Source organism: Telopea speciosissima, chromosome 8 (assembly GCF_018873765.1).
Source record: "Telopea speciosissima isolate NSW1024214 ecotype Mountain lineage chromosome 8, Tspe_v1, whole genome shotgun sequence".
Lineage (NCBI taxonomy): Eukaryota > Viridiplantae > Streptophyta > Magnoliopsida > Proteales > Proteaceae > Telopea > Telopea speciosissima.
The window spans coordinates 57,038,776-57,054,172 of record NC_057923.1 but is presented as its reverse complement, the minus strand read 5'-3'; the positions used below and the strand labels follow the sequence as shown (position 1 = coordinate 57,054,172).

Below are 15,397 nucleotides of genomic sequence, written 5' to 3'. Positions count from 1 at the left end.
TTTTTTACTATCCTTTTAAAATTCAATAATTCTTTGTTTTCATATCATTATCATGAGTTGTTTTTATGTTGTTAGACGTGCAGATATCTATGAGAGATTTTGTCAAATTAGATGTTTCTAGCTTTTAATATGTACAACTGTACAAGTATTGCTGCATATGTTATTGCTTTCCCAATTTCCAACCAATAGAACCCTAAGTCCCTAACAATAGTAGAAGTACGTTGAATTCTGAAGAAGACTGGTGCACAGAGGAAGAGTTTAAGTATGTCAAAGCTAAGATCGAAGTGTACAAAAAAGGTACACTAAGCAGAACATTGAAGCTCAATCTGCCAGTAACAAAAGAAAGAAGTTTAAAAAAAAAAAGCACAGCTGCAGACTGCACAGCAAACCAGGTCAATCAAGTTCCTGTCCTCCTCTGGTTTTCTTTCTTCATCTCCCACTCACCCCAAAATTATTTTCTTCAGGTTTCCCCTTACAATGTTATGTTACTACCTTCACATTTTTCCTTGCAGCTCCCATTCTCCCCACTGCATTCTTTTCCTTTACCCCTACCATTCCCAGCTCCCATGTTGCTTACCACTTTTCCTTTTTCCCTTGTTTTCTTTTCTGCTTCCTCATTTGTTTCTTTCACTATATTCTATTTCTCTTCCTTCCCTCACTGTCCCTCTCTCTAAACCCTAAACCCTTCCAAGTTCCAACAATTATAGATGTGAAAAAATAATTAAGAGAAAATTTAACGTCAGAATTTAGGATAAAATTCTCTAAAATATGAGTCCATCAAAAGTTTGTCAATTCACCTAAGTTTAACATGTAAGAAATCAATTATTCAATTTAGAGATGCTTATACCTGCTTTTCTGGGTATTTAGGTGCAGATATTAAAGACACAGCTTCCATGTGACCAAAATCTACATCATACCCCAGCATATATATGTAGAGCATTTTCCAAACATATTTCTTCTTCTCATAAGGTGTCAAACCCTGTCAAAAAACACCGGAGCTGAATCATTATAGCTTTTCATAATCCAAAGAACTGGTAAAAGTTTAAAATTATTCACAACTTGATGTTCATCTCACTTTACATGGTTCGCAATTTGTCAAATTTATTATGAATGTAAGGGAAATTTTACCACATTTGGATACGATATGTGCCAAATGAGTTCACAATTCTCGGGTATTGTATAGAATTAGGTATCTATAAGTCAAAAAATTAAGGGACACTGTTGACTAAGTTCTGGTTTAGTAATTAGAAAAAAATAAGTTACATTGTTGTCAAGGCGTCGCTTTGGATGCCTAGGCGGGCGCCTTGTTGGTGTCACCTTGTGTCCAGGTGCCCTCCAACTGCCTTGGGTCACCTAGATGCCCTGACAACTATGAATATAAAGAAGAAGGAAAACTTAATTTTGACAAACAATCACTAAGAAGAATATGATTTATTCATAAAGGAAGTGATGCAAAATAATAGCACTCATGATTACCTGTTTTGATGGAATTATAAAACCCACTTCCAAAATGGGCTTCATGGAGGCTCCATGCTATGGAAAATAAAGATATAGTTTTAAGCAGGACAGAGAATGACCTTCCATGTATTGTTAAGATGGCAGTAAATGGAAGCATCGTGAGAGTTATATAACCAATCTATTCAGTTGTAGAGGCTTTAGATTATGATTTCTTAGAACAGATTCATGTCAGCAACTCAGCATCTTGTTTTTTCCCCTCTTTAGTGAATGGAATTGTTTAAATTTTATGTAAAGCACAGTGGACATTCTCTTAATATTATCAGATTGGTAGAAGATACTACAATAAAAGAAAAGCAAGGGAAAAGAATCCAAAAAATACAAGATTTCATGAATGTGCAACTCTTGTGTCAACCTACAAAGCCTTCAGGTGGCAGAAATGAAAATTTTTTTGCTTTCCAGGGGAAATCAAGTTCTTTGTCTTAGAATCATTTTCTTCCTCTTATCTGTACGAGGTAGTGGAGAGGTTGCCTGCTGCACCAAAACATACAGAATTTACCAAGTGAACTAAGCTGGCATCTTAAACTTCTAAAGTTTTTCAAGGCCACACCACCCTGCTCTTGGACATTGAAATGTCTAAGCTAGATATTCCCCATATGTATCCAACAAGATTAATAGCCTCTGTTTGCAATTTCAAATGTGGTAACTAAGCATTAACTTCGACTACCAGTCAGCAACAAATGAGCTGTTTTTTTATATCACTTGTATTGACCAAAATGAGTTCTTTGTGTTGTTGTATTCCAGGCACTGCCAATGACACGAAATAAAGTGGGGCACCCTCCATTAACGATAATCAGAAAAGACACTCCACGCTCACCACCCTGGAGACAAAATTCAACTACCATAATACTCTGAAAGAAGCCTTCAGCTCCAATATACTAACGATTTGGAACATTTAATCTTCTTCAGTTAGTGGTAACTACTAACAGAGGGTAACAGATCCCAGAGTGTTTAGGAATCCTTAATTGGATAAAATAGCAAGAACGATAGGAAAATGTAAGGGGGTTGAAAGGGGAGAAATTTTAAATACTAGAGAGATAAAGAAGAGAATTCTAACCTTTTCAGTTTTGAAACGAGTCCTGATGTTGCCAAGCTCCTTATCAACCCTGACTCTCTCCTGCTCTTTGTTCTGGCAGTTTCGAACATCGCTAATGAAGACGGAGAGACCTCTCATTCCAGACAAGGCCATCTCCTCTCAGATCCAGCAAGCGATCAAACACGAAATCTTCGATTCTCCTCTCGATCCTGTGGAACCTCGGATCAGATCCGGTTGACAACAGCCGAGATCTTCGGGACAGTCTCCTCCAATTCCACTCTGCCCTAGAATGTGTCACGACCAAACTGCCAGAAGCGGTGAATACGATAGAGAGAAAGAAGACTAAATTATCACCTCGGCGAGATAAGAGAGCTTAACTGAGAAATTTGGAAGAAAAAAAGCCATCGGTCAATGTAGGGGGCAACTTCTACGATTTTACCATTACATGATTAATCATTCTACCAACTCTCGTTTTCTTCGTATTTTCTTATTTTTTAAACCTAAACAATAATTTTTTGTAATAATTATCCGACATGATTATATGATTTATTTAAACTTTTTATTTACCATCTATTTTATTTTTCAAATCCGATTTAATAATTAAAAGTTGAATGACTTGGAGAGTTGGAGTTAGAAAAACAATCATTGGGACAGTGATTACAAAAGTTTCTTATTTATTTTTTAAATTTTTCCTTTTCTTCGTTTTCCTTGCAATCAAATGCAACCTAAAGGTACACTATACTATGTAACACGTGGCTCTTATTCAATAGCTTAGATTTAATGATCCTAATCCTATAGATCCTAAAAAAACGACTAAAATGATTCTTCCTTCCTCATTGGAGAAGGAAAACATTTGGCTTTCCTTATTTTGTTTTTCTCACCATCGTATATGTTATTGTTTTCATATTTTGGGTCTGTGACTGGTAATTGACGGATAGAATTTTTTAAGCCATATGGCACATTCCAATGAGAAGGGGGGGAACGGCTGTACATACGAATATATAGATTATTTTATGTCAAGATAAAGAGGGTGCTAATGTACCCTACATAGTCGGCTTAGAGAACCCTTTTAGGGTTCCCACGCTACCATTGTGAGGGGGTGATCACGCCAATGAGGAGCAGGGGGAAACGATTTTGTGCGTATGAGCATAGAGATTATTTCATGTGAGGAGAGAGAGTGTTAATGTACCCTACATAGTCCGCTCAAGTAACCTTTTCAAGGTTCCCACGCTGCCATTGTGGGGGGTCCTACGCCATACTAATGGTAGCATGGGGAGCGGTATCATCCACGTAAAGCCCACATGATCAATGAAAGAGAGAGACCATAATAAAAACATGTGAGAGGGTGTACCACACGTTAGGGCCTTTTTGGTATCAACTCTCATTTTGTTTATGGCCTATTTAAAAAAGATGTCATTAATAAAATCATTTTTGATAAATAAATAAAAAATTTGTTTGGTAGCTACTAGACATAAAATAATATAGAATGACAAACCGTTTGGTATAAATAATTTTCATAACATTTTTTAAGTGGTGGGTGAAGAGATAATCTCTTCACCCATCCTTTTATTGTCTTTTTTTATTTATTTTTTTTTATGGGAATCTTAAGTACATTTACAACTTAAAAAGACCACTCCCTCCCCTAGAACCAAGCATGACAACGGAGACAACACTCTTGTTTAACTTCTCCTTTGACGAACTCTTGTTTAACTTCCTATTTCCATGTAAAGGGAGATCTATCTAAAACTTCACCCCTCATTCCTTTCAGATTGCATTGACGAAATGAAAGTGGTTTATGGTATGAAATGAAGAACATGATTGGAATATTCATGAAGTAGCTATTTTATTCTTGTGCAATTCCACGAAGAGGTGAAACTAAAGTCCCCAATAATGATTAATGTGATTTATGTAGGCAATAGTCAAGGAAAAAAATTTAGGGCAAACTAGACGTGAAGTGCAATACTAGTCCACCCCAGTTTGCCTTGGAAACTTGAGAGTGGATAATTGGTGCTTGAGATTGGCATGTTTAATCGTTATGGATGTAAATGTGATTTTTACAAGAGTTCTCATTCTTTTATTTTTATGAAAGTGTAATCACACAAACAACACACCAATCCCGAAAGGTTAATCGACTTTGGGACTGTGGAATGGCAGATATACACAACACACATCATACGCACACACTCGATGTGGGACTAAACCCACGCACCTAGCACTTTTTTTATTTTTTTATTTTTTATGAAAGTGTAATCACACAAACCACACACCAATCCCAAAATGTTAACCGACTTTTGGGACCGTGGAATGGCGGATATACACAACACACACCCGATATAGGACTAAACCCACGCATATAGCGCAACCTTCTTCTTCTTTTTTTTTCTGATGAAAGTGTAATGACACAAACCACAAGGGTTCTCGTTATCATCTATATTTCAAAAGTAAAAAAATAGATCTCATCTTTTGAGGAATAAATTAAAGAGGCTATTTTTGAAATTATGGTCCATAAAACCCCAAGGCATGATGGGATATCTGTTGTTTTTTATCATGAGTTTTGAGATGTAGTTAAGTTAGATATAATTAAATATGTTGATGGTTTATTTGCTTCCCCAAGTTTTCCTTTTAGAATAAACCATGTGTAGTATGATAACCTTAGTACCTCAAAAAGACAAAGCAATTCTTGTGGATAATTTATACCAATTAGTTTATATACATGTAAACACTAAATTTTGTCATCTCATAATTTATATCGACAGCGATGGAAGGAGTCTCTTGAATCTCATCAGAGAATCTCTGTTCCAGAACATTTTAAGGTTTAACCGAGTAAAATGACCAAAATGTCCCTGAATGGGTATAACCTTCGAATTTTTCTAGATTAGCCTCAAACTTCAACTACCAATATGTTTATCATTATAAACCTTTACCTAAAAATTGGTGCAAATATAGTCATTTAATGCATATCCTATTTGAAAACCCGTTTTTAACTCTGCATCGAATGTAACGTTAAATAAGTTTTTGGAATTAGACAAGGGACAAAAAATTAAAGTTACAATCTTGTTGTAACAAACGTTGGTTACAACAAAATTTTCCCTTAATTAAATTATGTTGTTTTTTATTTACCATTAATTTGGAGTTGAAGTCTTTCAATCAGATGCAAAAAGGACTCATTAAGGTTATGTTTGGAATGTAAGAAAATGGATAGGAAAAAAAAAAACACAACAACAACATACTAAGACAAAAATAATGATGAATTTACGTTTCTTTCTCTATCTTCTCTTTCAAAAATTTATTTTATTTTCTTGCATTTAAAACATAGCCTAAGAGATTGACTGTCTCCCCTTGAGTCACTTGGTTATTTTTTATGATTGGTTGACAAGGCATTGTATATTTGACCACATGATTGGCCTTGACTACTACTCGAGGTCTAAAATGATTCCTTATGCAACAGTTTTGGCACACTTTCACACAACTAGTGTCAAGGGAAAATTGTTTTCAAGAGAAAAATATCCTATTCCTTAGTTTGGCTCCCTCTTCCCCCGGTCTCTCTTACAACCTCTTTCTCTCTCTATTCTCTTTCCGCATTTCTATTTTCCCTTATAACCACTTCTCATCTCTTGCCTCATTGGTCTCCCTAGTCCCATCATCCCTCTTCACTCTCTCTTAGATTTTTTTTTTTTTCAACTGTATTTTGATTGTTGCATTGATTTTTTAATTGAATCTTGTTTATTCTCTTTAAAAAAAAAAAATGATATGTTTTTAACGACTAATTAACATTAGATACTTGAATTGTTTGGCCAAACTTCATTAGTGGTCAGATTTTAGACAATTGTAAATTTGCATCTCTATACTCTACAAAAGTCCAACAATGACAAATTGAAACAGAGAGTTGGGATGACTATACATAGTGGTTGGATCCAATAAGAAGAAGAAGAAACAACAACAACAATTGTTTCTGGATTTCTTAGGATTATTCCTCTTTGATATCTTAAATTTGAAGGTATAATTCTTCTTCTTTTTCTCCACCAGGTCAAATTAAAGGGTGTATCTTGTTATCACCAAAATGGTGAAGTGATAACTGCAACATTCTTTTAATTGCTTGTTATTTTATTCCTAAAAGTTATTTAAGATAAAGATTAACAACAAAAAAAATAAAATTCAAATATAATTTGAAGGCAAAAGTTCACCCACCATCCGAGGGTCTTGATTACCCCCTTACAGTACAAGGTTGAAAAAACCCTCCCACTACTCCAGATGCCCGTCCCAAGGCACTGACACTCATCAACGAAGGAATTCCTCCTATGTCGTGGATGAAGGGAAACTCGATCATAATTTCAAAGTGATTTTATCATTATGTCATTAGAAAAAACTGCACATTTTTTTAGATAAGCATGTTAAATGATAATATCTACCTTCATAAAAATTATATTTTATTCTTTTCAACCTTATTTTTTTTAAAACCTTTTTATTATAACACAATTATTTTTACTAATAACAAAAAATGGCATCTTTTGATGACGACATCATTTTTGTACTAAAAAAGTATGCCAGAGAATGACATATTTTGATAATAACATAAATCAAATTATTTAAAAAAAAATCATTTTATACGCTCAACTTCAAGAACTTTCGGGAATAAAACAAGGACAATAAAAGAAGGCATCATTGAGACTGTCCATTAAAAAAAAATAAAATCTCATAGAGAAACGGACAATAATAAACAACAAGGAGTGTCTAAATGACACATATGTAGGTGTATGTAAAACTTGATACATTCATTTGATTGCCTATTGTCTTATTCTCAAATGTTCTCATGCCCCATTTGTTTAGCGGTGAGTGTGGAGTGAGAAAGTTGGAGGATTAGGTCCCACATGTTTTAGGGGTTGATGGCAAGGAACGTAAAGTAATGGAATTGTTGTATTTTACTACGTACCTTTGACTTGTTTGGTTGCCATTTTTTAATGGGGTGGGATAATAATTTATTAGATAAAAATATACTTAATTTTTTAATTAAATATCAAAGAATAGTCTTCTTTTTCTTTAAATTTACATTTGATTGCCATCTTAGAAGAACGACAAAGAGGGCAAAGTTGGAGAGAGAGAGAGAGAGAGAGAGAGAGAGAGAGAAAATCTTACCTTAGCCATGAGAATGTGATAATTGACGGATTATCCCACCCCACTAAACCCCCCGCTAAACAAACTAGACCTTAAAGTTGGAGATGTAATAGGATTTTCAAAAATAATTTGCAACTGACATATCATCATGTTATTATCAAAACATATCATTATAATGCACATATTTAAAGTGGACAAGTGAAACGACAATATTTACTCTCATTTGAAAAATTGTGCGTTACACCTAAAGGGTAAAAAAACAAAATTATAAATTATTTGACTCATTGAGACATTGAGGGTGTCAATAAGAAAGTCCCATAAAAATAGTGGTTATAATTTCCATTTTACTAACCTTGATTACAAGATGTGCTGGAATTTTAGCAAGTTCGTGAAATCACTGGTTTTGCCGCTCAGATGTGCTGGAATTTATGATGTGCCTGAAATGATTTAATTTTTGGACATAAGGGCTGGTCCCTTGGATGTGATCAACAAAACTGAAGCAAAATTTTCAAGCCTTCCACAAAGCATCTCCATTATCTCATAATCGTCGACAACATGTTACCACTCCTAATGGCAATCTCAAGTGAAAGCCTCCTGAACACCTAAACACCTGATGTATAAATTGAACTCAGATGTTTTTCTAATAGGGAATAAGGCTGGACTCAGCTACATCATCAGGAACTCCTCTAGTATCCCTCTTGTGGCTGTATCAGAGCCCTTTGAGTGAGCCTCCATCCTTCAAAGTGAAGCTATTGTGGTTCGAGCGGGCATCATCCAATGCATTATGGAAGGAATCTTCGACGTGGAGATTGAGTGGATAATAGAGAATTAGTTCATATTTTATCTGCTGAGAACTTTAATGCCCCTATTGAGGTCTTGCCTGTTGTTCAGGATATTAGGTTCTTGACTTCTTTTTTGCCCCTTATTCCTTTCAATACACTCCTCGGGAGATTAACAACATAGTTGACTCCCTGGCTCAGAAAGGCCTATCCTATGCAAGGACGGAATGGTCGGTTTCCACTCTTTGGTTGTCTGAACCTTGTATCGACACCTTGTGCTTCTCTTTTATCAATAACTGAGCTTATTTCGTACCAAAAAAACCTTGATTACAAGAAAAAATTTCCAACCTTAAAATTGAAACCATAAACTTGTATTTAAAACCCTTGACAACATCGACACCAACTAGGGTTTTAGTAATTAATATCAGTATTAGTCTCTATTGATATTTATCCAAATTGGTCCATTTCGGTCTGGATTGGTCAGACTTACCCCTATTTTCTTGAAAATTATATATATATATATATTTAAAATGTGTTACCCTTATTCATGCTGATCCACTGCAACATGATTGGTCACAAATCGGTATCAGTCTCCATCTCCATCGATATTGATACGAGTTGGCGGATACTGATTCCTCAAACTATGGCATCAATGCATCATACAAGGTCGTGGCATTAACATTTGTCACGACTCCATGGTTACGAATAACGTGTGACGTGAGAGCGCGCCCGATAATGAGGGAAGCGGCGACCGACGGCGCAAGTACGGCAAACCGTTCAGACATCAGAAACAGTCACATCTACTACGGCACCACGTGTATCAATGGATGTTATAGGTGGAATCTTATATCTCGTGCAAATGGATATACCGAGAGAGAAACCGACAAGAGGATCAGCCACGCCAGATTGGTATATTTTACTTAAACGTACGTACCCTAGACTCCTAGAGAGGTAGAGTTTCTGCGGAGATCACGTGGTATCCTCGACGCTTGCTTGAACGGCAGGAGACACTTCGGTCGTCTTTTAACCTCAATCATCGTTCCTCTTACAACCACGGCGTCCGTGTTCTCGTCATGGCTACGTCCAAATCACGCGTTCCTCGATCGACATCCTTGCGTGAATCCGATAGTCGTTTCTCCGAGTCAGAGAAGATGGAGGGAGCCGGAAGCTGGGACGCTATCGAGTGGACAAAAATCGAGGTTTTCTGTGTGATTATTTTAGGGTTCAATAATGTGATTTAGTTTTTGTTATCGTCCTTGTGCGGTTCATGTTCTGAAACTGTTTTCCCTCTTTCATGTTCAATTTGCAGCCCGTTAAGAGGTCAGTGCCTCACGGAATGTCTACTTTGCTGCTAGAAGAGGAGGATGTTATTGTGGAGGTACGTTCCTCTGCTATTGGATTGGACTAGATGGTTTTCTTTATGAATATTGCTGAATTCTAACGCACAATTGTGCGTATGGGATTTTAATGCATAATCCTGCTCATAACATATGCTCTGTTGAACTTATATTGTGCCTAAATCGCAGTGGCGTTGTTCCTCTTGGATTTTATGGTTTAGCTCCGTTGTCGTGCTTATTCAACAACAAATTGCCACTTTAAAAGCTGAGACCTTGTTTTAACTCCTCTTTTTTGTGTTTACTGTTTACAAGTAATACGAATGTTTTATGGAATTTTGGGAATAAGACATTGAGAATGTTGTCAAATAGATTTTAAAAAGATGAAGTTCAGGTAATTTTGATTGCAAAAGTTCAAGGAGAGGTTTGGGCATTTTTTTGTTGAAGAATGTGTTCGTGGAGCTATTTTAGGATGAAACTTTGATGGATTGGGCATTTTAATACACAATATACTGGAAGTATCTGCTGCCTTTAACTTATCGTGCTCTAATTACACCGGTTTATTGAGAGGAATTGATTTATTATATAGCTCAATTGCCATACCCATTTAAACACTGTTTTCTAAAATCTGAGGCCATAGAACCCCTTTGTTTGTGTGTTTTTATGGGGAAGTTGAAGGGTTGAGGATGAGCACATCATCAAGCACTGTACATGGATGTGGTGCTATGTTTTAAGAATGTTTGAAGGGGATTTTAAGAAGTCAAAACTTGAGAATATAGAAGATTGATTTTAAGGAAGGTGGGGAGGATGTGATTTTGGATGCAAATGACGAATGGGCGTTTGATGTTGAAACTGAGTGTAGGCTGAGTTCATTGTGGATCAAGTACACAACATGGATGGTTTTAATGAATTCAGCATTTAGAATTAGTTACTGGTCAATTGGTGATGATCTGGAACTATTGATTGTGAAATAGATAAAGTTGGTGATTTCTCTTATATATTGGTGATTTTTTTAAGAAATTTTTTTTTCCGGGATAAAAAACCATAACCCCTCTGTCACTGCTTGTTAAGCTCTTTTTGTGAATAGAAACAATAGAGACTGAAGATCTGCTATTATTTTTTTATTTGGTTAAGTAAACCTTTTGAAATAGCAAAGATTTTTTTTTCTTTCAACTTCTTTGAGTCATTTAAATTTAATAATCATGCACTCTGATTTTTGGATTCTTCCAGGGACATGGTGTTGTTCTTGTGAATACTGATGAGGCAGGCACATTGTTGGTTACCAACTTTCGCCTACTTTTTGTGGTACGTTTTTCATATCGTGTTAATGATTCTTATATTTGTCCTACTTCCCCAATTACTATTCTTAAAGGGTGAAAAATTGTGTTTCAAATTTATTTTTGAAGGCTGATGATTCTGTTGCTAAACTACTTGAGCACTTGTAAAATTGCTGTGCTCTAGCATGCCAAGAAGAGAGTCATTTGCAGGCTTCTAAAGGCCTAGTTGAAGCACTTGCTGGCAAGAAACATGGCCATTAAGTTGCTTTAGTCAATTTTAGGTGACCTATTATGAATATGCTGGAAAATATAAGATACAGATGAATGCATCTAGAAAATGCACAAAAACATTCAGGTACATGCATAGTTTTTGTTTCCATGCATAAGAGAGCCGCCACTGTGATTCCCAAGTGATAAATAAAACTAATATTGAGAAAGTGACTAAATTCAACTCACATTATGGTACAGTAGAGTAGATACAGAGGGCGTTAGTTGCTAAAACAAATATTGAGTTCAAATATGAGTCTTATATAAGGGTGGTCTTTTTTCCCTGGATAAATCTATATATTTATGGAAATGACTGAAATGAACCCCAAGAGGTCTAGACAGAAGACACGATTCCAAACAAAAAGCAACAATAAAATTGTGTACTTTGTATGCTGTCTTCCTCAAATTTTTACTTTGAGAGGCCTTGGTTGCAATTGTGATTGTTGGTTTGATGGTGAAACCCTACTTCTGTTTATAGTGAACAGTTTCTTATCAGTGTTATCACTTTCTTATTCTTATTTAATTGTATGCATTCGTGTTTATAGTTCTAGGTGGGTAATGGGATTTACTTCTAGCATCTGAAAGAAAATTACAATATCTTATGTGTACTTTTAAGAGAATTAATGAAATAATTTATATCTTAGATTTGGGATAACTCATTGGGCTATCAATGAGGAGGATATGATTCATATTAATTTGTTTATGTTTTCCTGTTCTCACCCCTAGTAGATCACATGACATTCACTCTTGTTACCTTCTCTTTTTGGCATGGTTAATAGTTTCTCACCCAGGAAACTTGGACCATCTGAAGTAGGAGCATAGTTCAGAATTTTGGTTGAAATTCTGATTGAAATCTGGTATATTTTGGTTTGCAATTTCGGTGGCCAAATGGCCATATTTTGGCTCAAAACTTCAGGGAGAACCTAATTAAGCTCTCTAAACATATTTGAACCTTTAGATTGCAAAAAAAACACACCCAAAATAGTAGCTTGGCTTTGGACCCTAGGTTGCTAGTATATGCTGTATACTTTCTATAATATAGCCTATTCTTCACATAATTTAGTACTAAAACCATAGTTGTTAAGGAGACACCTTGATTGCCTTTGACGGTTTGGATGCATTGATTTGGTTTTGAATTGTGTCTAGGCCTCCTCCAACACCTTGTGTTGCCCAGACACCGTGATAACTATGACTAGAACACGCAAAATTCAATTAAAACAACTAAAATTTTCATGAAGAATGAAAAAACATAATATTAGCAAGCATTTCGTAATTATCAATAGCATTACATGGTACATGTGAGTATGTGACATATTGACATGATACATGTTACATATTACATCAACTCTTTCTTATGTACAAGTTTCATGGTACACAACTACATGTTAGTTATTGGATCCTCTTGATGCAGATCCTAGCCTCCTCGAATTGAAGTAGCCACCCTAAACCTAGGGTTTTAGTAGGAGCCTTAGCTTAGTTTAGTTTATTTCCATACTTAGTTTTTATTTTGTGTTTTTAATTAAACCGGGTTAAATTGGTTGCATCCAATTGGTCTAATTTAAGTGAAGTGATCCTATTGGCTAGTAGGGAATCTTCTTTTATTTTAAGTAGTTTAAGTTGTTTTTAAGTCATTAGGACTCTATTCTGAGTCTATTTCTGTTTCCTAGTCAGTTTAAGTTAGCTAATAGGTTAAAGATTGGGTTAGGCCATTTCTTTTTAGTGTCTAAGTCTAATTTTGAGTCTTTTATATAAGGTTCTAAGGGGGCCAAGTATTGAACACGAATATTAATTAATAAAAACTCAGCTTTATGCTTGCTGCCTTTGTTGCTGCCTCTGCTCCATCGTGAGTGTGCCTTGCGAGTAATATCAAGGTTGCCTTGTGAGTAATATCAAGGTGAAGGGATTGGTGGATCTCCAATCGACTCCTTGCATCTTGTAGATCGGGAGGTCCTTCTTCTTCTTCAATCAAGTTTCTCCAAGCTGCCATTGGAGAACCTGCAATTTAGTAAGTTAATTTATTGTTTTATTATTTCCCCTCCTCCTAACCTTCCTTTACCTTCCCTTAGATCTAATCCACAGTCCTCTCCCTCCATCAAGCCCTAAACTCCATTAAACCTGCAACTCCTTCCTCAACTAGGACTCCCTTATAATTCCAGATTTAGCCTTCACCCTCAAACCCTACTTCCAGCCCACATTCCCTACATCACTCCCCACACTTGACCTTAACCCTAGCCTTTAGTACTCACTCTAACCCCTCCATTCCCCCACTCCATTAAACCCTAAAACCTACAACTCAATTCTGCCCCCAACTGCAGAATTTTTAAACCCCTTCAAACCCTAACCTTTTTATGTTATTAAGGTCCCCTAAACCTGCATAGTAAAACCCTATAAACCCCTTTCCCAAAATCTATCCCTAGACCCTAGATCTTGCAAACAGTCCATTTTCACAAGCCCTCTAACCCAAAACCCTAGATTTCCAACCTTATCCAAATCCATCCAAACCTACACCACTAGACTCCTAAAAACCTGCACATCTTTACCAAATAAAACCCTAGCTTGAAACCCTAACCCTAACCCTAACCCTAAATTTTGACCTAATTAGCCAAATCTGTCCCATTCGGCCAATCCTATTACTTAACCCTATTCCCCTGGTTCCTAGTGGGACTTGTCCTACCTAGGACTACATTAAATTGGTATCAGAGCCATGGAAGAACATGGCAACCCTGTTGTTGATGCAACACCACCCCCCCACCTGATCCCATGGCTGCAATCTTGGACATGCTCCATAAGATCAGTGATCGGTTACAGATTGTAGAACACAGGCAAGCTGTGCCTCTTGTAAACAACCCTCTATATGTAGAGGAGGATAGATTCCAAGTGCATTCTGAAGTACACGGAACTCTGGGAAGGGATGAATATCGTAGAGATCATCCCAGACGTCACAGGGACCACAGAGATCATTCCAGACATGATAGAGATTACAGAGCCCGACGTAGACCTAACAGAGATGACTACAGAGAAGATAGGGACAGAACTACAGAAGCACCTCGAAGACCTAACTTTGAGGAATACATGAGATCTTACTTCACTGGAGATGAAGCTACTAATAGGAGGTATGATACATAGAAGGTCAAACTAGAGCTAAAAGAGTAATGGGCATGGGCATCCACAGGTATTCTATGACTGGCTTGCTGCCCTAGATGATTATTTTGACTAGTATGACTTGCCTGAAGATCGAAAGATGAGATTGGCACGCACCAAACTGATTGGCTCTGCTCGAGAATGGTGGCGAAAGACAGAGAGAGACTTGGAACGCATAGGTGATGCACCTACTAATTGGGAGGACATGAAGTATGACTTGAAGGAGAAATATTTGCCTAGACATTACAGAGCTTAGATGCAAGATCAACTCAATTCCCTTCGGCAAGGGACTATGACTGTATCCGAGTATATGCAGAAATTCGATTCTCTTTCCTCTCGTACTGATACCAGAGAGAGTGCTACTCAGATGATATCTCGATTTCGGCTGGGATTGAGATCGGATGTTGTTAGGGCTATTGGAGTTGTTGATGTTCTGGACATCAATGACTGTTTCGAGAAGGCATTGAAGGCTGAAGAATTATTGGCTGGAAATAGAAGATTTGACTCCTCCACTGAGGGTACTATCAAGACTTTTTCAGCATTCAAGTCTACTACCAATGGTCACAATCGAGTTGGAAACTCTGCTGCTGGTCCTATTTGATCAGGCTACTCTGTTGGTAGTTCTTCCTGCCCTACAGGCCCTCCACGTGCTGATCATAAAGGTAAAGCTTCCATGGACAGCAATGAACCCTACAAGTGTTTCCACTGCAACGAGCTTGGGCACTATGCCAACGAATGCCCACAAAAGCATAGACCTGTTAATGTGGCTGCCAAGGCAGAGGAAACCCCTGAAGGGCACGATGAGCAAGGTGTATATGCACTACCCCCTGATAGTGATGAAGACTTCGCATTTTACCTAGAAGATATGGATGGTGGTGCTCAAGGTGTCCATACGATTGCTCCAGTTCTCATGGATGATGTGGTTGATTGTGACGA

The 15,397-nt window shown here is 36.8% G+C and overlaps 2 protein-coding genes across 2 annotated transcripts in view; one reads left to right on the top strand and one right to left on the bottom strand.

Annotated features, from left to right (window-relative positions):
• The window catches only part of LOC122671668 (AP-2 complex subunit alpha-1-like), a 48,528-nt gene extending 45,575 nt beyond the window's left edge, over positions 1 to 2,953 (bottom strand). Inside the window, exons 1-2 of the mRNA XM_043869029.1 lie at positions 2,573 to 2,953; positions 848 to 979 (exon numbers count right to left, since the gene is read on the bottom strand). Coding sequence (XP_043724964.1) covers positions 848 to 979; positions 2,573 to 2,704 — 264 coding nt within the window. The 5' untranslated portion in view covers positions 2,705 to 2,953. The remainder of the gene's footprint in view (positions 1 to 847; positions 980 to 2,572) is intronic.
• A 6,481-nt stretch (positions 2,954 to 9,434) lies between these two features.
• Positions 9,435 to 15,397, top strand: part of LOC122671669 (phosphatidylinositol-3-phosphatase myotubularin-1-like) — a 62,316-nt gene continuing 56,353 nt past the window's right edge. Inside the window, exons 1-3 of the mRNA XM_043869031.1 lie at positions 9,435 to 9,641; positions 9,752 to 9,820; positions 11,007 to 11,081. Of these exons, the coding sequence (XP_043724966.1) occupies positions 9,516 to 9,641; positions 9,752 to 9,820; positions 11,007 to 11,081 (270 nt within the window). The 5' untranslated portion in view covers positions 9,435 to 9,515. The remainder of the gene's footprint in view (positions 9,642 to 9,751; positions 9,821 to 11,006; positions 11,082 to 15,397) is intronic.